The sequence below is a fragment of the Cololabis saira genome, chromosome 23 (genome assembly GCF_033807715.1).
Source record: "Cololabis saira isolate AMF1-May2022 chromosome 23, fColSai1.1, whole genome shotgun sequence".
Lineage (NCBI taxonomy): Eukaryota > Metazoa > Chordata > Actinopteri > Beloniformes > Belonidae > Cololabis > Cololabis saira.
Window position 1 is genome coordinate 8,929,353 of NC_084609.1, and position 27,324 is coordinate 8,956,676.

At 44.2% G+C, this 27,324-nt stretch overlaps 1 protein-coding gene across 10 annotated transcripts in view; it reads right to left on the bottom strand.

Moving 5' to 3' along the window:
- Positions 1 to 27,324, bottom strand: part of LOC133423870 (epidermal growth factor receptor kinase substrate 8-like) — a 60,468-nt gene that overhangs the window by 1,092 nt on the left and 32,052 nt on the right. For 3 of the 10 annotated variants that reach the window (XM_061714199.1, XM_061714191.1, XM_061714192.1), the window contains 16 exons: positions 20,739 to 20,821; positions 20,486 to 20,622; positions 18,499 to 18,566; positions 18,185 to 18,311; positions 16,990 to 17,078; positions 16,306 to 16,380; positions 16,070 to 16,218; positions 14,187 to 14,346; positions 13,969 to 14,102; positions 12,831 to 12,936; positions 10,724 to 10,864; positions 10,593 to 10,628; positions 7,884 to 7,910; positions 6,527 to 6,776; positions 4,208 to 4,388; positions 3,998 to 4,130 (listed from right to left, as the gene is read on the bottom strand). In XM_061714199.1, coding sequence (XP_061570183.1) covers positions 3,998 to 4,130; positions 4,208 to 4,388; positions 6,527 to 6,776; positions 7,884 to 7,910; positions 10,593 to 10,628; positions 10,724 to 10,864; positions 12,831 to 12,936; positions 13,969 to 14,102; positions 14,187 to 14,346; positions 16,070 to 16,218; positions 16,306 to 16,380; positions 16,990 to 17,078; positions 18,185 to 18,311; positions 18,499 to 18,566; positions 20,486 to 20,622; positions 20,739 to 20,821 — 1,896 coding nt within the window. Of the gene's footprint in view, positions 1 to 2,376; positions 2,423 to 3,997; positions 4,131 to 4,207; positions 4,389 to 6,526; positions 6,777 to 7,883; positions 7,911 to 10,592; positions 10,629 to 10,723; positions 10,865 to 12,830; positions 12,937 to 13,968; positions 14,103 to 14,186; positions 14,347 to 16,069; positions 16,219 to 16,305; positions 16,381 to 16,989; positions 17,079 to 18,184; positions 18,312 to 18,498; positions 18,567 to 20,485; positions 20,623 to 20,738; positions 20,822 to 27,324 lie in introns of all 10 variants that reach the window. The other 7 variants (XM_061714198.1, XM_061714197.1, XM_061714193.1 and 4 more) reach the window with 7 other exon arrangements.

Consider the following 27,324-nt stretch of genomic DNA (forward strand, 5'->3'; position numbering starts at 1 on the left):
AGGAAGGAAGGAAGGAAGGAAGGAAGGAAGGAGAAGGAATGGAGAAAACAAGGAAAGAAGGAAGGAAGAGAGAAAAGAGGAAGGGAAGAAGGAAGGAGAGAGCAGGAGGGAAGAAGGAAGGAAGGGAAAAAAGAAGGAAGAAAGGAATAAGGAAGGAAGGAAGGAAGAAAGGAAGGAAGGAAGGAAGGGAAAAAACAAGGAAAGAAGGAAGGAAGGGAGAAAAGAAGGATGGAAGGAAGGAAGGGAGAAAAGAAGGAAGGCAGGAAGGAAGGAAGGAAGGAAGGAGAAGGAATGGAGAAAACAAGGAAAGAAGGAAGGAAGGGAGAAAAGAGGAAGGGAAGAAGGAAGGAGAATTAGGTCATTTTGACCCGAAGACAGCACAAGGGTTAACGAAGCTTGTAATGTACGCCGATGCAAGGACTGGTTGAAGATCAACGCGCAAAGACTTGAGAGTCCTGATGTAAGAGACGCTTTAGAAATAATAACGATTATATATCATAATAACGATAATAACGAGTCCCAACGGCGTTCAGTAGCGACCCGGCGGGGCGTGGAGCCCCCTGAGAGTCTCCCCAGACCTCAGACCTTCTCTACCTCTGAAGCAGCTGAGCGTCTGTTAGCATGGGCGCTACAGCGACCTCTGAAAAGCCGGGAACCAGAAGATTTGGTAAAATCTTCTGGGTGTGGCGGTGCCGGCGTCGGCTGTGGTCACATGATGCTTCATCTCAGCTCCATGTGACCCCCAAGTCTTAGCTAACGGCCGCTGCTAAGGAGAGCGCGTGCTACTGGGTCAGCTGCTGAGACAGGAGGCATGCTGGGTAACGGGAGGAATGCTGGTTGCAGGAACCATTACTACTTACCAGTTCTTTGTTAAATATATTAAATACTGCAGAAAATCAGATTTTACACGTTGACGCTAAAATGGGAGGTTACGCAAAAAACGGACGTTAACGCTAAAATGGAAGCTAACGCTAAAAGGATGTTAATGCATAAACGGAAATTAATGCTAAAACGGAAGTTAACGCTAACACGGAAGTAAACAATAAAACACGTTAACAATAAAAACGACGTTAATAAAACAGATTTACAATTAAACAGATGTTTTTTACGATAAAATAGACGTTAACACTAAAACGGAAGCTAACACTAAAACGGATGTTAAGGCTAAAATGGACATTAACGCTAAAACGGAAGCTAACGCTAAAACGGATGTTAAGGCTAAAACGGAAGTAAACAATAAAATGGACGTTAACGCTGAAACGGAAGTTAATAAAACAGATGTTTATGATAAAACGGACGTTAACACTAAAACGGAAGCTAACGCTAAAATGAATGTTAAGGCTAAAATGGACATTAACGCTAAAACGGAAGCTAACGCTAAAACGGATATTTAGGCTAAAACAGATGTTTACGATAAAACAGACGTTCACGCTAAAACCAAAGTTTACGCTAAAACAGACGTTAACGCTAAAGCTTGAGTTATGGTTCTGCGTCAAAACGACGCCGTGCCTACGGCGTGTGGTACACGTCGACGCAGACCACACGCCGTCACTGACGCCGTCACTGACGAAAATTGTAACTACGCGTCGAGGCGACGCAGACCGAGAGGGCTGTGATTGGTTTGCTTGGAAGCAACGCATTTCCGGTTTCCGGTTTGAAGCAGTCGTGAACTTTCAGCGCTCTTTTCTTCGTGTATGTGTGATTTTTTTTGTTTTGTTCTTTTGCACAATAGTTGTCCTTATCTCTTTGATTCACTGTGACCGGAAAAAGTCGGATAAACCATTCAGGAAAAGATCGCGAATTAGCGGTCACGGGGGGTACTGCACCGCGGAGAAATGGAGTGACGGAGAAGTCCGAAGGGTTCACGACGGCGTCACGGTGACGGCGTGTGCACGCCGTTGTTTTGACGCAGAACCATAACTCAAGCTTAAAACCAAAGTTTACGCTAACAGACGTTAACGCTAAAACAGAAGTTAACGCTAAAACCAAAGTTTACACTAAAACAGATGTTAACGCCAAAACAAATGTTAACGCTAAAACAGACATTAACGTCAAAACAGACGTTAATGCTACGGTAATCTCACAGGTGAACTTCATCCCAGCCGATAAAACATCTGCATCCTGGTCTCTACGGGAGTGGGGGGGCGGGAGGGGCTGCAGGCTAGACAGGAAGTGCGATGTGCTGGTGGTTCAGTAGTTTAAGGAGGACTTACGGCACAGCAGGAGGATAATCTGGCGCTACCTTAAACGTGCTGCTACACATGAAACATCTGGAGCTCCGTTCTGACGGCCAGGCGGGACGCGGTCCGGGTGAAGGGACCCGGTCCCCGGTTCTGGCCGGCAGAGCGGAGCTGAGGACACGGACAGAAACAATACCTGGTTGTGGTCAACGTCAGGAGATCAAAGGAGGTCAGAAGAAGACCTGCAGGTGGAGACAGACCAAACACACCAGACCTTGCCAGAGTTGGAGGACAGGAAGAGCTGGAGGACAGTCCAGCTTCCAGAGACAAACGCACACCCTGCAGGACCCGAGACCAGGTCCCGTTTACCGGGGACAAGGTCCCGTCTACCTGGGACCAGGTCCTGTTTACCAGGGACCAGGGCCCCTTTTACTGGGGACCAGGCCCCTTTTACCGGGAACCAGGTCCCGTTCTCCAGAGACCAGGTCCCGTCTCCTGAGACCAGGTCCCGTTTATTCTACATTTACGTATTTCTGGGGTTTCCAGCCGGTTCTGCAGCTTTCAGAACCCCCAGCCGACATGGACGACCTCCCAGATAAGATCCAGACTCAGTAAGTCAAAATCCTTTCTGGTGTTTCAGGGTCTTTTTCAAATCGTTGACTGAAATCTACGAATAAGGAGGTGTTTGGGATTCTGAGATCGTCCCAGGATCAGTGAATCGATACCAGGACCGGATTCCTCGGTGCCGTCACGTCTCCGTTTACAGTGACGGACCCGGCAGGATCCACTGACCCAGCGCACCACCCACCCTAGGTGGGGGTGGGGACCCCTTCTTCCTGCTGGCCCAGCACCGCTAGGTTACAGCAGGAGGTGGCGGCAGAGAAGAAGAGTAGAAGAAGAAGAAGAAAAGATCTCATGTCTGACGAACCAATCAGACGACTGGAAGCATCAAGAGCCAATAAAATCCAGTAAAATCTGATAATCAATATTTCACAAGAACCAAGCAACAACTGAGCAGCTCTTTGGTTGAGGATCCTCCGTTTTTGCTCTGGAGCGCCACACGAAGGACGCTGGCGGTAATTCAGCATCACAGGAAATTCAAGAATTTCAGGGTGCATGCTGGGAAATACCCAGTTTAAATACTACAACAATACTATACAATACTACAACTAGACATATCCCAGTAAAAATACTTTCTCACAAATATTGCAGGTCGATGCTCTAAAAGTATCTGGTACTTGATTAATGGGTTTTAAATCTTTGATGTTGCTTTACAAACGTTTATTGGACTAAATTTAGAGCATATTTCACAGGATTACTCTTTAAATGTTGTGATTTTCTAACTTCTTTATTTACTACCAAATAAACGTTGAGGCTGCGTTCCAGGATTAAATTTCCAGAAGACTAATGACTACTGTCTTAACTGGACTCTCCATAAATTTAGTTATTAAAATGGAGTCCGAGCCCCCAAAAGGGGGCGTGGTTTGTGCTCCGGATGACCACGCCCCCTTTTGGGTAAAAAACAATAGATGCTTGAGGTTTTTATTTTATATTTAATGACTTGGCATCACACCAGTCCTGAATCTGGACACAATTCAGATTAACTGGAGTATAATAAATAAATTAATAAATAACTAAATAAATGGAAGATAAAAGGAGTAAACTGGGTCGTCCTTCTTCTCAGATGACTTTTGTAAACTGACAAAGCGAATAGTGAATTGGATTAAATCCATCGGGACTGTGTTGTTACCACGGCAATGGCCATGAAGGTCTGGTTTTAGCTAGCTAGCTTGGTTGGCGCGAGCAGCAACACCCACCTCCAGCGCCGCCTTCTGCACCGTCACCTGGCTGAAGACTCTGGCGCCGTCGTCGGGACACACCGTCTTCAGCTCCTCCTTGTTGAGGGAGAACAGCTGGGCGCCGGTCAGAACGCCCAGGCTGCTGATGGTTCTGAGATAAACACGACAAACCGGGTCAGCCTGGAGCGGCGGGGTCAGGGGTCGGGGGGTTTCACACCGGCCACTCACACTGGGCTGAAGCCCTTGGCCTCCAGCCAGCCCTTGACGTCGTCGGGAGACGAGTCGTAGGTGATGTTGACGGCCGGCAGGCTGCCGCGGCTCGGCCCAGCGAACTTCTTCTGAGCGCTGCGACCCAGAGTCAGCCGGTGGACCAGCTCGTCCTGGACGTCCTCCATGTTGGACTTCCTGCCTGCAGGACAGAAACACGCCGCCGTCAGGCACTAAACCATCGTCTCAATATCCTGCCAGAGAAATGTACAATACTTTTATTAAAATAATTCAAAAATCCCTCGAAGGCTCCTTGTAGCACCCTATAATGTAATAATTTCCTGAAAATGTAATAACATTTGCAATAACATTGTTACCGATAATGCCTTATTACATTATTGGGAATTTATTACATGGTACTCAAAGTCTGCAATTTAACTCAATAGTCATTCTGGTGTTTCAAATCCAGTGTATATAACATTCTTAGATACTTAAAAAAACAAAATGTAGATCTCTGGACTGATGAACATATATATTACATTATTTGTCAAATATTACATTATCAGTTTTGGGGAAAAAAAAAAAAAAGGACCCACCTGAAAATGTAATAAATTCCCAATAATATAAGGTATTACATTATCGGTAAAAATGTTATTACAATATCAGTCAGGATATTTTATTACATTATTGAAGTTATTACATTATTGGGTTTTATTACATTTTCGATTGAGTTAAGTGCAAATTTTATTATATTTTTAGGCGTTATTAAATTTTCAGGTAATTATTACAATATAGGGTGCTACACTCCTCACAGTCATTTGAAAGGCCCTGGAGACTAAGTCATATTGAGTCTTTGACATCTATGTTGATGTGATGACTGAGCCCCCCCCCCCCCCCATTTATTTAATTATTTTTTTATTATTATCATTATCATTATTTTTTTTTTTTTTTGTATGTATTTTTTTTCCTCTTTTTCTTTATATATGGTTGTGTTCCTGTTTGTTGTGACGCTGGGGACGGGTTGGGAATGTGGGAGGGATATAAAAGGATGGACGTATTCCCTGTTAGATTGCTGTACTACTGTCTTGTGAACCTACTTCCAACAAAAAAAGTTCATAAAAAAAAAAATAATTCAAAAAGTAAACAAAAAGTGCCACATAAAAATCCCAAAAGAGCAATGTATACAGAAATAAGATCATCTTCCTGTTTAAGTGCGCCTCTCCTGTTGGTTGGCATCACTTTTGGCTGGTTAAAAATATAAAGTATATAAAGTGGATTTGATACACTGCCGTTATGCTAAGCTAACTTCCCTAGGCTAAGTCTCCAGGACTGAGACTGAGAGTGTAGTAATTCCTTTCCCGTATCTACGATACGCTTCACCTGCTCTGTCTCTGCTGATATTAAGACCGGAGGGAAAGCCTCACAAGTACAAACTAACTCTTTATATGCAGGACTGGTGGAGCCTCACTACACTAAGTGTAATGTACCAAACCCTAAAAAAGGCTGGTAAAAAAAATTAAAACAGTAAAAACCCACACACATAAAAAAAAAAAATCTAGTTCATGACAACTTTAAAATTATACATGTAAGTGTGTGTTCCCTATACTAGCCCTCTGTTCTAGGTTGTTTAATCCTGACGAATACTAATAATAGTAATAATAATAAAATACTAATAATAATAATAAAATAATAAATACTAGTTATAATAAGGTAATAATAGTAATATTAATACAAGTAATAAAAAAAGTATTAATATTTATAATAAAACATTCTAATAGTAATAATAATATTAGTAATAATAATATCAGTATTAGTAATACTAATAATAGTAATAATAAAAACAGCAATGATAATAATAATAATAATAATAATAATAATAATAATAATAATAATAATAATAGTAATAAAAACAGTAATAATAATATTAATACCATTACTAATACTACTACTAATAATAATAATAATACAAAATAAATAGTAATGAATAATAATAGTAATAATGGTGGTAATAATAATAATAATACCACCACCACCCATGTTTTTAAAAATGTCAACATAAAAAGAACAATTGTCCTGGGGAAGTAAAAAACAAAAAATAATATTCACAGCCTTTTGCATGCATCAGGCTGGAGAGGCTGCCTGTGTTTATGGAAGGGTTATGTTTTTAGGGAGTGAGTCTGGGCACTTGTGAGGATGAGGTGTGAGAAATGTGGTGCTAATGGCAGGTGGAGCTCAGGCGGAGTTCAGGGTCCTCAAGAGCGTCATGGTGAATGTGAACAACGCTGGTCAGAGTCGGGGGTCAAGGGTCAGTGACTACGTTACGGAGGAGGGTGGACTCACGGCCGGCGTCGGGTTTCTGGTGGACCGGCTCCCTGGCGGCGCTGCTGCTGTCGGCTTCGCTGGACGTGATGCTGCTCTGCCGGCTGACCGTCCTGATGCTGCTGGTGGGTTTGAAGGGCGGGGTGGGCGGCGGGGGCGGCAGCGGCGGCGTGGGGAGCCTGGCCTGGACGGGGGGCGCCGGCGGCGGCGCCGGAGGCATCGGGGTGGCCACGGGTTTACTGGGGAGGGGGTCCGGCCTGGTGATCTGTTTCTGCAGGACACAAACGCCCCGAATCAGGAGGTCAAGCAAGGTCAAACAAGGTCAAGCGAGGTCTAACAAGCTCTTCTTTTTTTTTTACAAAAATTGCCTTTTGCACTACCATCTTACTACTAGTAAATGTTGTATTTAGGGCTGGGCGATATATCGAGATTTTAATATATATCGATATATTTTCAAACGCGATATGGTACGAGAATTTTTTTTTTTTTTTTTTACGATTTTGATATAGCTTATTTTGGGACAAATTGACTTGAATGTTTTATTTGAGATTTGCACAAATGTTTTGTTATTTGCACAACTGTCAACCTCAGTGGAAAAGTCTGCCTGTTACTGTCTACATTGTATTAATTGCACAGTGTATTTTCATTTAATTGTTATGCAGGAAAGGGATATTTGTTTTATTTTATTCAAGAAGCATTTTTATTCTATATATGCAGATTGTTTATTTTTATTTCATTTGTTTTATACATTTTGATATTGTGCAGACCTCTGTTAATAAAGGAACCTGTGTGACATTTGGCACAAGGCTTTGTATTAAAACTGACTGTTTTTTTAAGGGTTTGCCTCAGAAAAAAATGAAGCTAACAGAGATGCTATGCTATAATGCTTTGGGGGAAACCCCAATTATGGCACAGAAAAAATATCGATATATATCGAGTATCGCCATTCAGCTAAAAAATATCGAGATATGACTTTTGGTCCATATCGCCCAGCCCTAGTTGTATTTATGCAAAATTTTTAGGAAATGTCTTGTCTATCTGTTGTGCTTGCGCACTTTATATGTTTCACCGAGGGAAGTGGGAAACGTCCTCTCGATTCCTTGTATGTCTTGACATGTGAAGAATTGACAATAAAGCTACTTTGACTTTGAACAAGGATAACAAGGTCAAACGAGGTCAAACGAGGTCAACAGCATCAACGTGGACAAACACACTCAACTACATCACTGCTAAGCTGCTTGAACAAAGTTTAACCTTCATGCCAACTTTCATAAAACATATTCAGACGTAATTCTACCGATTGTCCGAATGTTTTAGTTTCCTAGGCGACAAAGACAAAGCAAACAGCAGAAGAAGAGCTCCGGTGTTTGTCGTTTACCTCGTTTAACTCCCCGAGCAACTGCTGCTGAGATGAAATGAAACACAGATGGTGGTGATGAGACGAGAAGAGACGTTTCATTCAGAGCAAACTGACCCGGATCGGCGCCCCGATCAGAGGGGGAGGGGCTACGGCGCCACTACCATAGACATATATACGTAGACGCCCCATCGAGCGCTGAGCCGTACGTCAACGTAGCCGCCATATTGGATGTGGCAAGACTGCGCTGTAAACTAATACAAGTAAATGGACTTATTTTCATAAAGCGCCTTTCTACAAAGAAATTTACGTTTTACGTCTCATTTATTCATTCACACACGCACTAATATAGTTGGGAAACAGTTAGGCACCAAATATAATATATTTAATTTTCTCAGATGGCAAAAATAAGAACTTTATTGATCCCACATAGGAGTAATTCATGTTATATCACCTATAGAGAACAAGGTAGTGCCGAAAAACAATATATATCCCCCCTCACAAAAATAAGAAAAATAGAGAAACATATTTTCTAAACAAAGCATAATTTACATAAACATATAAAAACTGAACCAATTTTCAGATTTTCAATTTTCAGTTATTTTATTGTCTGAAAAATGGTTAAAATATGTTATTTTATTTGAAAAATTTAAAATTTGTTTTGTTGATGAGAAAATATGTTTCTCTATTTTTCTTATCTTTGTGATGGGGGATATATATTGTTCTTCGGCACTACCTTGTTCTCTATAGCTGATATAACATGAATTACTCCTATGTGGGATCAATAAAGTTCTTATTTTTGCCATCTGAGAAAATTAAATATATTATATTTGGTGCCTAACTGTTTCCCAAGTATATTAGTGCGTGTGTGAATGAATAAATGAGACGTAAAACGTACATTTCTTTGTAGAAAGGCGCTTTATGAAAATAAGTCAATTTACTTACATTAGTTTACAGCGCAGTCTTGCCACATCCAATATGGCGGCGTCGTTGACGTATCGCAGTTGCGGGCAAAACCACTCAATGTGGCGTCTACGTATATATGTCTATGGCCACTACCACACGTTAGCATAAAACCACATTTAAAAGGAACAGTCCCACATTCTGTAAAACACCCGTCAGGGAGCATCTCCGGCCCCGCTGCAGCCGTCCAGCTACGATGCAACTGAACACTGGGGGTGGAGCCAAATACTGGGGTGCAACAACAGTCAGAGTCAAATAGAGCAGCTCTTAACAGGTGTAAACACTGGCAACAGCATTCACACCGACCAAAATCCTGTTTATTATTTATCTTGAACCACTTTGATGCTTCTCTGGTTATGTTGTTAATTAAAGAGATCAACTCCTGTATCCTATCACCAGTGTTACGTTCATAACTATGGAAGTTATTCATCTCCTCTGAGGTGCGGCCAGCGGGACCAGCTACTATGTCTTGCATGTCAGCTAGTTTTGATGATGCTTTGGCACCTGGCACGAAGAGGTCTGAGCCAAACATTGTGAAACAGTGAAAACAAACAGTGAAATAAATAATGTCACTAGAGAGACACCACGTGACTTTGTCAGCCATATTTTCTTTTGCCTCACCGCACGCACGCACGCACGCACGCACGCACGCGACGGGTTACCAGTTAGGGCGACGGGTTACCAGTTAGGGCGACGGGTTACCAGTTAGGGCGACGGGTTACCAGTTAGGGCGACGGGTTACCAGTTAGGGCGACGGGTTACCAGTTACGGCGACGGGTTACCAGTTACGGCGACGGGTTACCAGTTACGGCGACGGGTTACCAGTTACGGCGACGGGTTACCAGTTACGGCGACGGGTTACCAGTTACGGCGACGGGTTACCAGTTACGGCGACGGGTTACCAGTTACGGCGACGGGTTACCAGTTACGGCGACGGGTTACCAGTTAGGGCGACGGGTTACCAGTTAGGCCGACGGGTTACCAGTTAGGCCGACGGGTTACCAGTTAGGCCGACGGGTTACCAGTTAGGGCGACGGGTTACCAGTTAGGGCGACGGGTTACCAGTTAGGGCGACGGGTTACCAGTTAGGGCGACGGGTTACCAGTTAGGGCGACGGGTTACCAGTTAGGGCGACGGGTTACCAGTTAGGGCGACGGGTTACCAGTTAGGGCGACGGGTTACCAGTTAGGGCGACGGGTTACCAGTTAGGGCGACGGGTTACCAGTTACGGCGACGGGTTACCAGTTACGGCGACGGGTTACCAGTTAGGGCGACGGGTTACCAGTTAGGCCGACGGGTTACCAGTTAGGCCGACGGGTTACCAGTTAGGCCGACGGGTTACCAGTTAGGGCGACGGGTTACCAGTTAGGGCGACGGGTTACCAGTTAGGGCGACGGGTTACCAGTTAGGGCGACGGGTTACCAGTTAGGGCGACGGGTTACCAGTTAGGGCGACGGGTTACCAGTTAGGGCGACGGGTTACCAGTTAGGGCGACGGGTTACCAGTTAGGGCGACGGGTTACCAGTTAGGGCGACAGGTTACCAGTTAGGGTGACAGGTTACAGCTCAAACTTGATTAATGCAACACAACTCCAGCGAAGTTATGTTCAGATCTTCACCAAATTTGGACCCAAACAGTCGCTCCACGCTAGCCAAGCCCTCGCTCCCCAGAATGTGGGACCGTTCCTCTGAGAAGCTCCACAGCAAAGCACACGGAAACTACTGGATAGAAACACTAGCTAGCAGCACACCGCCTGGTCAGTCCTACCTTGAACAACTCAAACTCCTTCTTTGGCATCATGAGCTTTGATGTTGAGAGATCAGACATGAACGTGATGAGGACGGTGTCTGAAGGAAGGGGGGGGGGGGGGGCGTTAAGCCCGCGTTGCCGGTACCGACCTGTATGGTGTGGCTGTAGATGTTCTCTCCTCGGCCCGTCATGTCCACCGCCCCCGTGAGCTCCAGGATGTTGTTTGGCACATAGCCTGAAGCCCCGCAGCCGTTACGGACCTTCCACCACTGCTTCCTGTCGTCCAGGACCTGGCAGACCAAACCCAGGGTTTATTCGGAGACCAGACTAGTCTGATTTTGCAGTTGCATCTACAGTTGTGTGAAAAAGTGTTTAACCTAGGGTTGCCACCTTTCAGAAATAGCAATAAGGGACGCCATGATTTCAGCACTGCAGGTGCCAAAAAAAGGGACATCCCCAAAACTTGTAAACTGCATAGAAATGTATTTATTTTATATGAAAAAAGTAAATGCTTTGATTTAAAGTTTAAAGTGCCTTAATAGCATTGAACTTGCATGACTGTACAGACAGCCAACCGTACTAGCAACTGAAATATCCTCCTATGCTACGTATGTCCACATCAGCCCAGATGTGTAATATACTGTAGTTACAGGTGAAGGTCAGAAAATTAGAATATGGTGTAAAAGTTAATTTATTTCAATAATTCAACTTAAAAGGTGAAACTAATACATTACATAGTCTCATTACATGCAAAGCAAGATGTGTTAAACCTTTATTGGTTATAATTGTGATGATTGAATTGTTTATTTATTTCATAATATAGAGATTTTTTATTTGGGGTTTTCATAAACTGTGAGCCATAATCACCAAAATTATAACAAATAAAGGCTTGAAATATCTCACTTTGAATGTAGTGGGAAATAATATATTTGTTTCACCTTTAGTTGAATTTACAACAAATTAAGTTTTGCAATATATTCAAATTTTCCGACCTTCACCTGTAGGTTATGACATCAATAAATAGGAGCATAATATACAGTATGTCCGTATTGGTTCAATACGGAACGCAACTTTTAATTCCCAATTACGTAACAATTCCATATTTCAAGGGACGGGTTGCAAGCCTAGTTTAACCCCTTCCTGATTTCTTATTTTTTTTGCATGTTTGTCGACCTGGAAGACTTGCTGTGGTAAATGGAACCATGAATTCTTCCGTCTACCAAAAAATCCTGAAGGAGAATGTCCGGCCATCTCTTTGTGACCTCAAGCCACTTGGGTTTTGCAGCAGGACAATGATTCAATACACACCAGCAAGTCCAACTTCTGAATGGCTTAGGAAAAACTAAATACAGACTTTGGAGTGGCCTAGTCAAAGTCCCGACCTGAATCCCATTGAGATGCTGTGGCATGACCTTAAAAAGGTGGTTCATGCTGGAAAACCCTCCAATGTGGCTGAATTACAACAATTCTGCTAAGATGAGTGGGCCAAAATTCCTCCACAGCTGGAAAAGACTCATTGCCAGTTATGGCAAACCAGTTATTAGGTTTAAGAGGCATCACTGTTTCACACAGGGCCATGTAGGTTTGGATTTTTCTTTCCCAAAAAACTGCATTTTGTGTTTACTTGTGTTATCTTTGTCTAATATTTAAATGTGTTTGATGATCTGAAACATTTAAGAGTGACAAACATGCAAAAAAAATAAGAAACCAGTACAGAAACTGTATGTGGACAGTTTATGGAAGTTGGAGAAGCACAGCAGAGAGGGAGGGGGAGGGGCCTGGATTCACTTGAATCCAACTTAAATTATTAAATGTGCTACTGGTCAAACGGGTTTTAAAAGTTTCTCCAACAACGTTATTTAATCATTATTAACTTTCTCCAGAACATCCCATAACAACATTAGGACTTTAAAGACATGTGGACAGAATATAAATATCTGAGTGTTTCAGTCCAATAATTCATATCCCTTCAGGGATCAAAGTATTTTATATACGTTTTTACCAAACAAACACTTCTGTAAATCATGTTTTTAGATTCTCAGAATATTGAGAAATAAAACGAAATAAATGCAGAATCAGAGAAAAATGTGTTCAAATAACTTGTGACACTTACTGAAGCATTTGGGGACCCACCATGATGCAACACTAGGCTAACAATGCTAACAGCGGCTAAGTGGCTAAAAATAAAGCTGCATGCTCACAAGCTCAAAGTTGATCAAGTTAAAGTAAACATTAGAAGATGAAGGGGGTTGTTACCTCGACAACCTCGTCCTTGAGAAGCGACAGCTCCGTGTTGTTTCTCGCCACAAAGTCGTAGTTGGATTTGGCAAACAGTTTTTGTTGACCTCCGACGTCGCAACCTCTGAAACGTCAGTGAGAACAACTCAGATGTCTGCGGCGGCGTCCTGAAACCTTCAACACTCGACACACGTTACTGAGACACGACACGACACGACACGACAGAAACGTAGCTAAACCAACGACTCACAAGACTTCTGATGTTCGGCTGTTTCACATTGACTGCAGCCGAGGAGAAGTGAAGCAACGCTCCGACGCCGAGAGGAAACCAGGCTTAATTCAGGCTTTATTCAGACTTAATTCATGCTTAAGTCAGACTTAATTCAGGCTTAATTTAAGTTTAAATCCAACTTAATTCAGATTTAAGTCCGACTTAAACACGATTTAATTCAGATTTAAGGCAGACTTAATTCAGGCTTAATTCAGACTTAAGTCCGACTTAATTCAGGCTTAATTCAGACTTAAGTCCGACTTAATTCAGGCTTAATTTAGGTTTAAATCAGACTTAATTCAGGCTTAAGTCAGACTTAATTCAGGCTTAATTTAGGTTTAAATCAGGCTTAATTGCGACTTAATTCAGACTTAATTCAGGCTTCTCAGTTAGCAGATGTGAGAAAGACTCAGATTCAAAATTTAGTTTGGTTTTCGGATCAGTTCCAAGTTTGAATCAGAAAAACAAAAGTCAATCAGCAGCGAAGAAGAAGAGAAAGATTTCACAGAAGAAGAATGAGCTACTCATCAGGTCATCGGACACGTTTTAGTTTGGTGTTTTTGTTACTTCGGTGACTTTTGGGAGGAAACCAACATCTGCTGACGTCGGCAGCGACCTGACGACATCAGGAGCGACTTGATGACGTCACCAGCGACCTGACGACATCAGGAGCGACTTGATGACGTCACCAGCGACCTGAGGACATCAGGAGCGACTTGATGACGGCGCCAGCGACCTAACGACGTCACCAGTGACCTGATGACGTCACCGGCGACCTGATGACGTCACCGGCGACCTGATGAGCGCGCCATTCTGGGGTCTGCGGCGCGGCGGCGAGGAGCGTTGGGATCAGTTCTCCAGGGCGTCACGTGACCTGCGAGTTACCGGTCGACCTGGCGGCTGACGGCCTGTTTAAAAGCAGCAAGGGCCGCGCTCTGATCCAGGATCTGCAAGCGGTTGTAGGACTCGTCGGGGGCATACCCGTCGTGGGGGGGGAACCTCGGCACCGCCACCTGCTGCTGAGATACAGAGTCACACCGTTAGCACCGTTAGCGTTAGCCTTCACCCGGCACGGGTTCGCCAGCCATGTCTCAGAGACCGACCTGCTGAGCCAGTCGCAGCAGCAGCTCGTCCCGCCGCTGGACGCCGGCGTCGGCGAAGCCCTCAGACGGCGGCGCCGGCTCCTGCAGCACGGGAGGCTCCCAGTTGTCACGGAAACGCAGCACGCAGGGGGGGAAGTAGTGGTCCTTAGGCCACTCCAGCCTGGAGGACAGAACATTAACAATCGAAATGGGGTCCCACAGGGTTCTGTTTTAGGTCCACTTTTATTTTCTATTTATATAAATAGTTTAGGTCAAAATGTAAATGACGCTAACTTTCATTTTTATGCAGATGATACAGTGGTATATTGTGCTGGCCCCTCCATTCCAGAGGCTCTTGCTAAGTTGCAGGCTGTTTTTAATGTTCTCCAGACTCAGCTCTCGCAACTAAAGCTAATTTTAAATGCTGATAAAAAAAAGTTATGCAGTTCTCAAATGCTCAAAGAAGCCAGTGAATACCTTAGACATTACTACTGCTCAGGGAAACAAAATAGAAGTAGTATCTACCGTATTTTCTGGACTATAAGCCGCACCTGTATATAAGCCGCATCCGCTCTATTTAAAAAAAAAAGATATGCAAGCCGCAAATATTTATGTTGTTAGATTAGATATTTACTACATGTACAGAAAGATTTTGACTGTAAATGATGTACATGTTTGTACCTAAATAGATCTTTCCTAACGGTGTCTTTTAACACGGCAGCAACTTTGCTGATTAAAACAGGACAGAACCAAGAGAAAATAACCGGTATTTATTTATCTATTTATCTGTTTGAAATCTGCTTCCACCTACTTCTATCTGCTAAAGAAGAAGTAGCGTATTCTTCTTTGCATTTATTTTGTCTTAGTTTTTATTCTAATTCCGGTTAGAGCGCCCCGAGCGGTGGAAGAAAAATCCACAGAATAGCCGCACCTTTGTATAAACCGCACGGTTCAAAACCTATGAAAAAAGTAGCGGCTTATAGTCCAGAAAATACGGTAGTTATAAATATCTTGGTATCTGGCTTGATGACTGCCTTTCTTTTAAAATGCATGTAAATCTTAAAACACTGAGGCTAAAAATAGGGTTTTACTTCAGAAACAAGGCATGTTTCTCCTTTGATGCCAGAAGGAGACTGGTCTCTGCGACATTTTTACCAATTTTGGATTATGGTGATCTATTGTATATGAATGCTCCTGCCCAGTTCTTGCATATGTTAGACACTGCGTATCATAGTGCACTGAGATTTGTTACAAAGTGTAAACCTCTAACCCATCATTGTATTCTGTACTCCAAGGCTGGCTTACCTTCACTGACATGGCAGAGGCTTAGTCATTGGTACCTGTTCATATTAGGTAAACTTCCATTTTACATTTGTTCGCTGATCAAGTTGAAAGCCATCAGTAGTTATAGCCTGAGATCAAATGATGCTATAATCCTGCTGTCCATTTCAAGTGCGAGGACCAATCTAGGGAAGAAAGCCTTCAGCTGTTCTGCCCCACTTGCTTGGAATAGCCTCCAAAAAGACCTGAAGCTAAACACATTAGTGTCATTGTCTGATTTTAAAGCTCTTACAAATACATTTTTAAATGACTCTGTTGGTACTTGTCACTCTTTTTAAGTATTGTAACTTATTTACTGGCACTGTTTTGTGAACTATCTTGCATTGTCCTTCTATTTCTGTTGTTGTTGACGTTGTTTTGTCTGTAACTTTTAAAGCTGCCATTTTTCGTCAGGTCTCCCTTGAAAAAGATATCCTAGATCTCAATGGGACTAACCTGGTAAAATAAAGGTTAAATAAAATTTTTTTTTTTAAAAAGACAGCTGTCATGACAACGCCAGGATCGTAGCTCCGCCCACAACTCCAGTGGTGGGCGGAGCCAGCACCTGCAGGGTTGGTGTTCACCTGCACTTGGTCCAGCCGTCTCCCAGCGACACCCACAGGTGGCGCTCCTCCGCCGTCCCCGAGGCGTGCAGGAAGTCGATGGCGTCTTTGGTGAGCAGAGGAACCACGACGCTCCGGGCCAGATCCGGGCCGCCGGACGCCTGAACCACCTGAGGAGGAAGAAGGACGTCTTCATCTCCGTGACGGTCGTTAACGATGCCAGCAGTGATGTCACTTCCTGGACAGCTGCAACTCACCATCCTGAGGGGGGTGAACAGGAAGTGGACCAGGTCCAGGGCGCTGGGGTTCTGGATGTGGTCCCGCAGCTTCCCCTGCGGGTCAGAACACACATGTGACCCGGTTCTGCAGCTGAGCAGGACCGTCTGGAGCAGAAACTCAGGACAGTTCAGGTCCGACAACCACAAACGTCTCAGCTCCAAAAACAATCTCTTAAATCAAACTATAATTATTATAAAATTATAATTTTTTTAAATTGTTATTATGAATTGGATAAACGAATCTCCACAGACATACTTATTATGAATGTATTATTATTATTATTATTTATTATTATAAATATTAATTTATTGTTAGTTATTAATTTAATATTAATATTTGTATTTATTATAATTATTATCGTTATTAATATTAATAATAATTTGTTGTTAATATACATTTATTATTAATATTAAGTATTGTTATTAATATCAATGTATTATTGATGTTAATCTATTATTGATAATAATATATTATGATTAATGTATTATTATTAATAATTAATAATAATACATTAATAATGATAATAATAATAACAATAATAATATTTAATAATAATAATAATAATAATAATAATAATAATATTATTATTATTATTATGTTCTCAAACATGTTTCAGCATCTGAACCGGGCCGAGGCCGGAGCAGGGTAGGAGCTGCAGGTACCAGCTGGTTGAAGGCGTGCTTGAACTTCTGCAGGCAGTCGATGAAGTCGTCTTCAGTGGGGGGTTTGGACCTCAGCGTCAGGACGCCCTCTGGTGGACAGAAAACAGTTCATAGAAAACTTGGGAGCAGCAAAGTCCCGGCCGGGACGAAACGTTCAGATCTCAGGTTCAAGTGTCTAATGGCAACGGATGCTGACGGACCGGTTCTTTTGTTGAGTACCTGGGAGCGTTTCAGACTTTTTCTCGGGCGTTTCAGACCGTTCCGGATCCAGAGGTTTCAAGTAACGAAGTACAAATACTTCGTTACCTTACTTAAGTAGAAATTTTGGTTATCTATACTTCACTGGAGTAATTATTTTTCAGATTACTTTTTACTTTTACTCCTTACATTTTCACGCAATTATCTGTACTTTTTACTCCGTACATTTTAAAAACAGCCTCGTTACTCTATTTCATTTCAGCCTTTAATAAAAACTATCCAGTTAAATTGCTCCATCCGGATAGAGTGAATTTGGTTGTGGTTGTTTCAGATGTTCTTGTCCAGTTTTGTTCTTACATCCATGCCCTCAGATTCCTGCAACTAAACTTGGATGTACATTCCAATAAAGGTTAGGATAAATGATAACATGCCTCTGAAGTTTGACTTTTTGCACCATTACAATACTTATAGGCAACTAGTCATCATATCTCCTGCTCTCTGAAACACATGTTAATGCTCAATAGTACACATATATGGTTCTTTAATATATTTGCATTATACTAAGATACATTCATTTTCAATGGTTTTTGTCCTTAATGGCTTTTTTCCCCCTTACATTACTTTTACTTTTATACTTTAAGTAGTTTTGAAACCAGTACTTTTATACTTTTACTTGAGTAAAAAACTTGAGTTGATACTTCAACTTCTACAGGAGTATTTTTAAACTCTAGTATCTATACTTCTACCTGAGTAATGAATGTGAATACTGAAGACACTTCTGTCTGGAGCGTTCCAGACCGTTCTGGGGGGTTTCAAACCGTTCTGAGACGTTTCAGACCATTTGGGGGCGTTTCAGACCGTTTTGTTATTAAATGGACACCATCCAGGTGAGTGAATGAGAGCACTCTAGCTGCTTGGGTGTCTGTCTCAGGGGTGTGGTTGTGGGGTGTGGTTCGGGGGTTTGTCTCAGGTGTGTGTCTGGGGCCGTGGCTCTCACCTCCCGGGCCCTTCTTCTTGGCCTTCTTGGTCTTCTTCCTCTTGGAGAGCTCGCCGAACGCCTCGGCAGCCTTCTGCAGTTTGGTGATGAAGAACTCAATGTCGTCCAGGATGTGGTTGAGGATTTGCTGAAATAACAAAACAATCAACTTTTATTTGAGCCTGGTTCCCTGTGACTTTAAACCCGACCTAAGCCCCGCCCCCTTATGTAAGCAGATTTACGCTCAAATCTCCCAACTCTGATTACACTTCAATCAGCTTAAGTCCTGTCCTTTGTGCTCCGAGCTGCACGGAGGGGACAGATGTGACACTCACCACGTCTCGGTCCACCCGGGACGCCGTCATCTCCACGGGCCCGTCGTCCAGCGAGACCGGCCCCCCGTCTGCAACAGAGGGAACATCCGTCACAGCTGCTGGTTCTCACCCCGTCAGCCAGCTGCAGAACCGGTTCCACTTCTCAGTTAGACCCGGATCCTAATTATTTATATTCTCAACAAACGAGACGTCTTAGGCCGTCAATGTCTTTAGAAAGAGGATATCACTCCCACCTCTGGGGTGTACATTCTTTTCACTTTAAAAATAAGAACTATTTATGTTAAGCATAGGATAAAAAGTTGAACTCGGATTTCTAAGAAGTATTTTCACAATCGTTATTTTAATAGCGGGACTCTTTCCAGCGGTGGCTGTGTAAAGGAGCTCTGCGGCTGTGTCACGTGATCGCGCTGGACCAATAACAGCGGCCCCTGATGTAAACAAACCTGACGTAATCCAACGTGGATGCCACTTGTCTTCCCAAATATGTAGAAAAATCCAATATAATGAGCCGAAAAGTGCACAAAAATGACTAAAAACAGTGTTATATGATGCCACAATGAAGATGAATTATAAACTAAAGTGAAATAATAAAAAGTGCCCATAAAGTTATTTCATTTTATTATTGTGTATCTATCTTTCTCCTTAGACATCTCTATGCAACACTATCCTATTAATGTCACGACCATGATAAGTAATATACCTAACCTCAAGTTAATATAAAACCATTATGTATAACACATGTAAAGTATATTTATTTGGGGCTATTTCAGCATATCTTGATTGAAATTAAATTAATAACAATCATGGCCCTGTCAGTGAAATGGATTTGATCTACTTACTTAACTACACCTACAGGCCTGTCTCAGAAAATTAGAATATTGTGATAAAGTTCTTTATTTTCTGTAATGCAATTAAAAAAACAAAAATCTCATACATGCTGGATTCATTACAAATCAACTGAAATATTGTTTTGTATTATTTTAATATTGCTGATCATGGCTTACAGCTTAAGAAAACTCAAATATCCTATCTAAAAAAATTAGAATATTCTGGGAATCTTAATCTGAGTAAAGGACACGCCCACTACAGCTCTCCTCTGCTACCCCTTTTCCACCAAACCTGTTCCAGAGACGACATCAACTATACAATTTCAGGAAATTTTGATATGGGCATGCCCTACTGCCCATTCATCCCCTCTTGCTGCTTTGGTTTGGGGCTGTAGTGGTTGTGTTGGGGTGGTTCTATGTCAGTTTGAGGTGTTTACGGTTGTATTGCATTCATTCCTGTGCTCCCCACAGGGGGTGTGGTTTAGGGTTGTTAATAAACCACAGCCCCTGCTTCAGGGTTGTGTGGTTTAGGGTGATTAATAATGGCCAAGAAGTAGTTTAGGGTTGTTAATAAACCGTAAACGTTGTTGATAAACCTTTGGGGATGGGGCCATTAGGCAGGCATTTTGACTTAAAATTTACGTAAACAGCGTGCCGAGTCGGGGAACATTTGTACGATTTCTCTACGATAACCTGTTGTGTAGCAAAAGGCGTCCAAAGTCAAGTGGACATTTTTTTTTTTTTTTAAATTGGAAGTTAAAAATGGCAAAAACTGTAGTAATTGGCATTATGAGGTTGTACGGTCCTTTAGTGCCAATCGGGCCGAGTGTTTGAACGTTTGAATGATGTCTTTAGTATGGCAGAGTAGTATGGCAGAGTAAAAAGGTACGGAATTTTTGCCCTTTTTTTTTTCTTGCTAGCCCATAGCAGAGCTACTGTAATTACAGCGTTGCCACGGTAACACTTTTGACTGAGAAAAATAATGCCGATCAAGGCACGATGGAGAGGCATCCAACGATGTATGCCATGCATGGGTGCACGTTGCGGCTCGGGCCGCATTAACGGACAAAAAAAGCATGCGGAAAAAGAAGAAGAAAAGGGAAACCTTTTCTGTATACTAATATATCGCCTGCATTTGCCCCTCTCGTGACATCACTCACAGTCCTGCTGCTCATTGGTCCACGCCGACCAGAAGGGGGCTCGGCCTTTGACGTCCCCCTGATTGGAGGAAGGCGGGGCTTCGGGGGCGGGGGCCGCTGGGGGGGGCGGGATCATGCCGTCGCTCTTCAGGATCATCCTGCAGACAGACAGGTGGATCAGCAAATCAGCAGCCAGGGGGCGGTTCCCATGGCGTTGAGGGTGGGCGGGGCCTGGGAGGGTGGGCGGGGCCTGGGAGGGTGGGCGGGGCCTAACCTCAGCGTCTCCGGGCGTCTCTTCACTTTGCCTCCTTTGGCGTCGCTCATGGCGCTTTCCACGTCGGCCTGGATCAGGTTCGCCTGGAGGAAGAGAGGCCGGTTAGAAACCAACGGCCAAACCAGAACACACTTCCCTCCGGCGCCTCAGACTCTGCGGCGCCGTCATCCAACCGTCATCCAACCGTCATTCAACCGTCATCCAACCATCATTCAACCGTTATTCAACCGTCATCCAACCGTCATCCAACCGTCATTCAACCGTCATCCAACCGTCATCCAACCGTCATCCAACCGTCATTCAACCGTCATCCAACCGTCATCCAACCGTCATTCAACCGTTATTCAACCGTCATCCAACTGTCATCCAACCGTCATTCAACCGTCATCCAACCGTCATCCAACCGTCATTCAACCGTCATTCAACCGTTATTCAACCGTCATCCAACTGTCATCCAACCGTCATTCAACCGTCATTCAACCGTTATTCAACCGTCATCCAACTGTCATCCAACCGTTATTCAACCGTCATTCAACCGTCATTCAACCGTCATCCAACCGTCATTCAACCGTCATCCAACTGTCATCCAACCGTCATTCAACCGTCATCCAACCATCATTCAACCGTTATTCAACCGTCATCCAACCATCATCCAACCGTCATCCAACCGTCATTCAACCGTCATCCAACCATCATTCAACCGTCATCCAACCATCATTCAACCGTTATTCAACCGTCATTCAACCGTCATCCAACCGTCATCCAACCGTCATTCAACCGTCATCCAACCGTCATCCAACCGTCATCCAACCGTCATTCAACCGTCATCCAACCGTCATCCAACCGTCATTCAACCGTCATCCAACTGTCATCCAACCGTCATTCAACCGTCATCCAACCGTCATTCAACCGTTATTCAACCGTCATCCAACCGTCATTCAACCGTCATCCAACCATCATTCAACCGTCATCCAACCGTCATCCAACCATCATCCAACCGTCATCCAACCGTCATTCAACCGTCATCCAACCATCATTCAACCGTTATTCAACCGTCATCCAACCGTCATTCAACCGTCATCCAACCGTCATCCAACCATCATTCAACCGTTATTCAACCGTCATCCAACCGTCATTCAACCGTCATCCAACCGTCATCCAACCATCATTCAACCGTTATTCAACCGTCATCCAACCGTCATCCAACCGTCATTCAACCGTCATCCAACCGTCATCCAACCATCATTCAACCGTTATTCAACCGTCATCCAACCGTCATCCAACCGTCATTCAACCGTCATCCAACCGTCATCCAACCGTCATCCAACCGTCATTCAACCGTTATTCAACCGTCATCCAACTGTCATCCAACCGTCATTCAACCGTCATCCAACCGTCATCCAACCATCATTCAACCGTCATTCAACCGTTATTCAACCGTCATCCAACTGTCATCCAACCGTCATTCAACCGTCATCCAACCGTCATTCAACCGTTATTCAACCGTCATCCAACCGTCATTCAACCGTCATCCAACCATCATTCAACCGTTATTCAACCGTCATCCAACCATCATCCAACCGTCATCCAACCGTCATTCAACCGTCATCCAACCATCATTCAACCGTTATTCAACCGTCATCCAACCGTCATCCAACCGTCATCCAACCATCATTCAACCGTTATTCAACCGTCATCCAACCGTCATCCAACCGTCATCCAACCGTCATTCAACCGTCATTCAACCGTCATCCAACCATCATTCAACCGTTATTCAACCGTCATCCAACCGTCATTCAACCATCATCCAACCGTCATCCAACCGTCATCCAACCGTCATTCAACCGTCATCCAACCGTCATCCAACCATCATTCAACCATTATTCAACCGTCATCCAACCGTTATCCAACCGTCATTCAACCGTCATCCAACCGTCATCCAACCGTCATTCAACCGTCATCCAACTGTCATCCAACCGTCATTCAACCGTCATCCAACCGTCATTCAACCGTTATTCAACCGTCATCCAACCGTCATTCAACCGTCATCCAACCATCATTCAACCGTCATCCAACCGTCATCCAACCATCATCCAACCGTCATCCAACCGTCATTCAACCGTCATCCAACCATCATTCAACCGTTATTCAACCGTCATCCAACCGTCATTCAACCGTCATCCAACCATCATTCAACCGTTATTCAACCATCATTCAACCGTTATTCAACCGTCATCCAACCGTCATCCAACCGTCATTCAACCGTCATCCAACCGTCATTCAACCGTCATCCAACCGTCATTCAACCGTCATTCAACCGTTATTCAACCGTCATTCAACCGTTATTCAACCGTCATCCAACCGTCATTCAACCGTCATCCAACCGTCATCCAACCGTCATTCAACCGTCATCCAACCGTCATCCAACCGTCATTCAACCGTCATCCAACCGTCATTCAACCGTCATCCAACCGTCATCCAACCGTCATTCAACCGTCATCCAACCGTCATCCAACCGTCATTCAACCGTCATCCAACCGTCATCCAACCATCATTCAACCGTCATCCAACCGTCATTCAACCGTCATCCAACCGTCATCCAACCGTCATTCAACCGTCATCCAACTGTCATCCAACCGTCATTCAACCGTCATCCAACCGTCATTCAACCGTTATTCAACCGTCATCCAACCGTCATTCAACCGTCATCCAACCATCATTCAACCGTCATCCAACCGTCATCCAACCATCATTCAACCGTTATTCAACCGTCATCCAACCGTCATTCAACCGTCATCCAACCATCATTCAACCGTCATCCAACCGTCATCCAACCATCATCCAACCGTCATCCAACCGTCATTCAACCGTCATCCAACCATCATTCAACCGTTATTCAACCGTCATCCAACCGTCATTCAACCGTCATCCAACCGTCATCCAACCGTCATTCAACCGTTATTCAACCGTCATCCAACCGTCATTCAACCGTCATCCAACCGTCATCCAACCATCATTCAACCGTTATTCAACCGTCATCCAACCGTCATCCAACCGTCATTCAACCGTCATCCAACCGTCATCCAACCATCATTCAACCGTTATTCAACCGTCATCCAACCGTCATCCAACCGTCATTCAACCGTCATCCAACCGTCATCCAACCGTCATCCAACCGTCATTCAACCGTTATTCAACCGTCATCCAACTGTCATCCAACCGTCATTCAACCGTCATCCAACCGTCATCCAACCATCATTCAACCGTCATTCAACCGTTATTCAACCGTCATCCAACTGTCATCCAACCGTCATTCAACCGTCATCCAACCGTCATTCAACCGTTATTCAACCGTCATCCAACCGTCATTCAACCGTCATCCAACCATCATTCAACCGTTATTCAACCGTCATCCAACCATCATCCAACCGTCATCCAACCGTCATTCAACCGTCATCCAACCATCATTCAACCGTTATTCAACCGTCATCCAACCGTCATCCAACCGTCATCCAACCATCATTCAACCGTTATTCAACCGTCATCCAACCGTCATCCAACCGTCATCCAACCGTCATTCAACCGTCATTCAACCGTCATCCAACCATCATTCAACCGTTATTCAACCGTCATCCAACCGTCATTCAACCATCATCCAACCGTCATCCAACCGTCATCCAACCGTCATTCAACCGTCATCCAACCGTCATCCAACCATCATTCAACCGTTATTCAACCGTCATCCAACCGTTATCCAACCGTCATTCAACCGTCATCCAACCGTCATCCAACCGTCATTCAACCGTCATCCAACTGTCATCCAACCGTCATTCAACCGTCATCCAACCGTCATTCAACCGTTATTCAACCGTCATCCAACCGTCATTCAACCGTCATCCAACCATCATTCAACCGTCATCCAACCGTCATCCAACCATCATCCAACCGTCATCCAACCGTCATTCAACCGTCATCCAACCATCATTCAACCGTTATTCAACCGTCATCCAACCGTCATTCAACCGTCATCCAACCATCATTCAACCGTCATTCAACCGTCATCCAACCGTCATCCAACCGTCATTCAACCGTCATCCAACCATCATTCAACCGTTATTCAACCGTCATTCAACCGTTATTCAACCATCATCCAACCGTCATCCAACCGTCATCCAACCGTCATCCAACCATCATTCAACCGTTATTCAACCGTCATCCAACCGTCATTCAACCATCATCCAACCGTCATCCAACCGTCATCCAACCGTCATCCAACCGTCATTCAACCATCATCCAACCGTCATCCAACCGTCATCCAACCGTCATCCAACCGTCATTCAACCGTCATTCAACCGTCATTCAACCGTTATTCAACCGTTATTCAACCGTCATCCAACTGTCATCCAACCGTCATCCAACCGTCATCCAACCGTCATCCAACCGTTATTCAACCGTCATCCAACTGTCATCCAACCGTCATTCAACCGTCATCCAACCGTCATCCAACCGTCATTCAACCGTCATCCAACTGTCATCCAACCGTTATTCAACCGTCATCCAACCGTCATCCAACCGTCATCCAACCGTCATTCAACCGTTATTCAACCGTCATCCAACCGTCATCCAACCGTCATCCAACCGTCATTCAACCGTCATTCAACCGTCATCCAACCGTCATTCAACCGTTATTCAACCGTCATCCAACCGTCATTCAACCGTCATCCAACCGTCATCCAACCGTCATCCAACCGTCATTCAACCGTCATTCAACCGTTATTCAACCGTCATCCAACTGTCATCCAACCGTCATTCAACCGTCATCCAACCGTCATTCAACCGTTATTCAACCGTCATCCAACCGTCATTCAACCGTCATCCAACCATCATTCAACCGTTATTCAACCGTCATCCAACCATCATCCAACCGTCATCCAACCGTCATTCAACCGTCATCCAACCATCATTCAACCGTTATTCAACCGTCATCCAACCGTCATCCAACCGTCATCCAACCATCATTCAACCGTTATTCAACCGTCATCCAACCGTCATCCAACCGTCATCCAACCGTCATTCAACCGTCATTCAACCGTCATCCAACCATCATTCAACCGTTATTCAACCGTCATCCAACCGTCATTCAACCATCATCCAACCGTCATCCAACCGTCATTCAACCGTCATCCAACCGTCATCCAACCATCATTCAACCGTTATTCAACCGTCATCCAACCGTCATCCAACCGTCATTCAACCGTCATCCAACCGTCATTCAACCGTCATCCAACCGTCATCCAACTGTCATTCAACCGTCATCCAACCGTCATTCAACCGTTATTCAACCGTCATCCAACCGTCATTCAACCGTCATCCAACCATCATTCAACCGTCATCCAACCGTCATCCAACCATCATCCAACCGTCATCCAACCGTCATCCAACCGTCATCCAACCATCATTCAACCGTTATTCAACCGTCATCCAACCATCATCCAACCGTCATCCAACCGTCATCCAACCGTCATCCAACCATCATTCAACCGTCATCCAACCGTCATCCAACCGTCATCCAACCATCATCCAACCGTCATCCAACCGTCATTCAACCGTCATCCAACCATCATTCAACCGTTATTCAACCGTCATCCAACCATCATCCAACCGTCATCCAACCGTCATTCAACCGTCATCCAACCATCATTCAACCGTTATTCAACCGTCATCCAACCGTCATCCAACCGTCATCCAACCATCATTCAACCGTTATTCAACCGTCATCCAACCGTCATCCAACCGTCATCCAACCGTCATTCAACCGTCATTCAACCGTCATCCAACCATCATTCAACCGTTATTCAACCGTCATTCAACCGTCATTCAACCATCATCCAACCGTCATCCAACCGTCATCCAACCGTCATTCAACCGTCATCCAACCGTCATCCAACCATCATTCAACCGTTATTCAACCGTCATCCAACCGTCATCCAACCGTCATTCAACCGTCATCCAACCGTCATCCAACCGTCATTCAACCGTCATCCAACTGTCATCCAACCGTCATTCAACCGTCATCCAACCGTCATTCAACCGTTATTCAACCGTCATCCAACCGTCATTCAACCGTCATCCAACCATCATTCAACCGTCATCCAACCGTCATCCAACCATCATCCAACCGTCATCCAACCGTCATTCAACCGTCATCCAACCATCATTCAACCGTTATTCAACCGTCATCCAACCGTCATTCAACCGTCATCCAACCATCATTCAACCGTTATTCAACCGTCATCCAACCGTCATCCAACCGTCATTCAACCGTCATCCAACCATCATTCAACCGTTATTCAACCGTCATCCAACCGTCATCCAACCGTCATTCAACCATCATCCAACCGTCATCCAACCGTCATCCAACCGTCATCCAACCATCATTCAACCGTTATTCAACCGTCATCCAACCGTCATTCAACCATCATCCAACCGTCATCCAACCGTCATCCAACCGTCATCCAACCGTCATCCAACCGTCATCCAACCGTCATCCAACCGTCATCCAAACATCATCCAACCGTCATTCAAC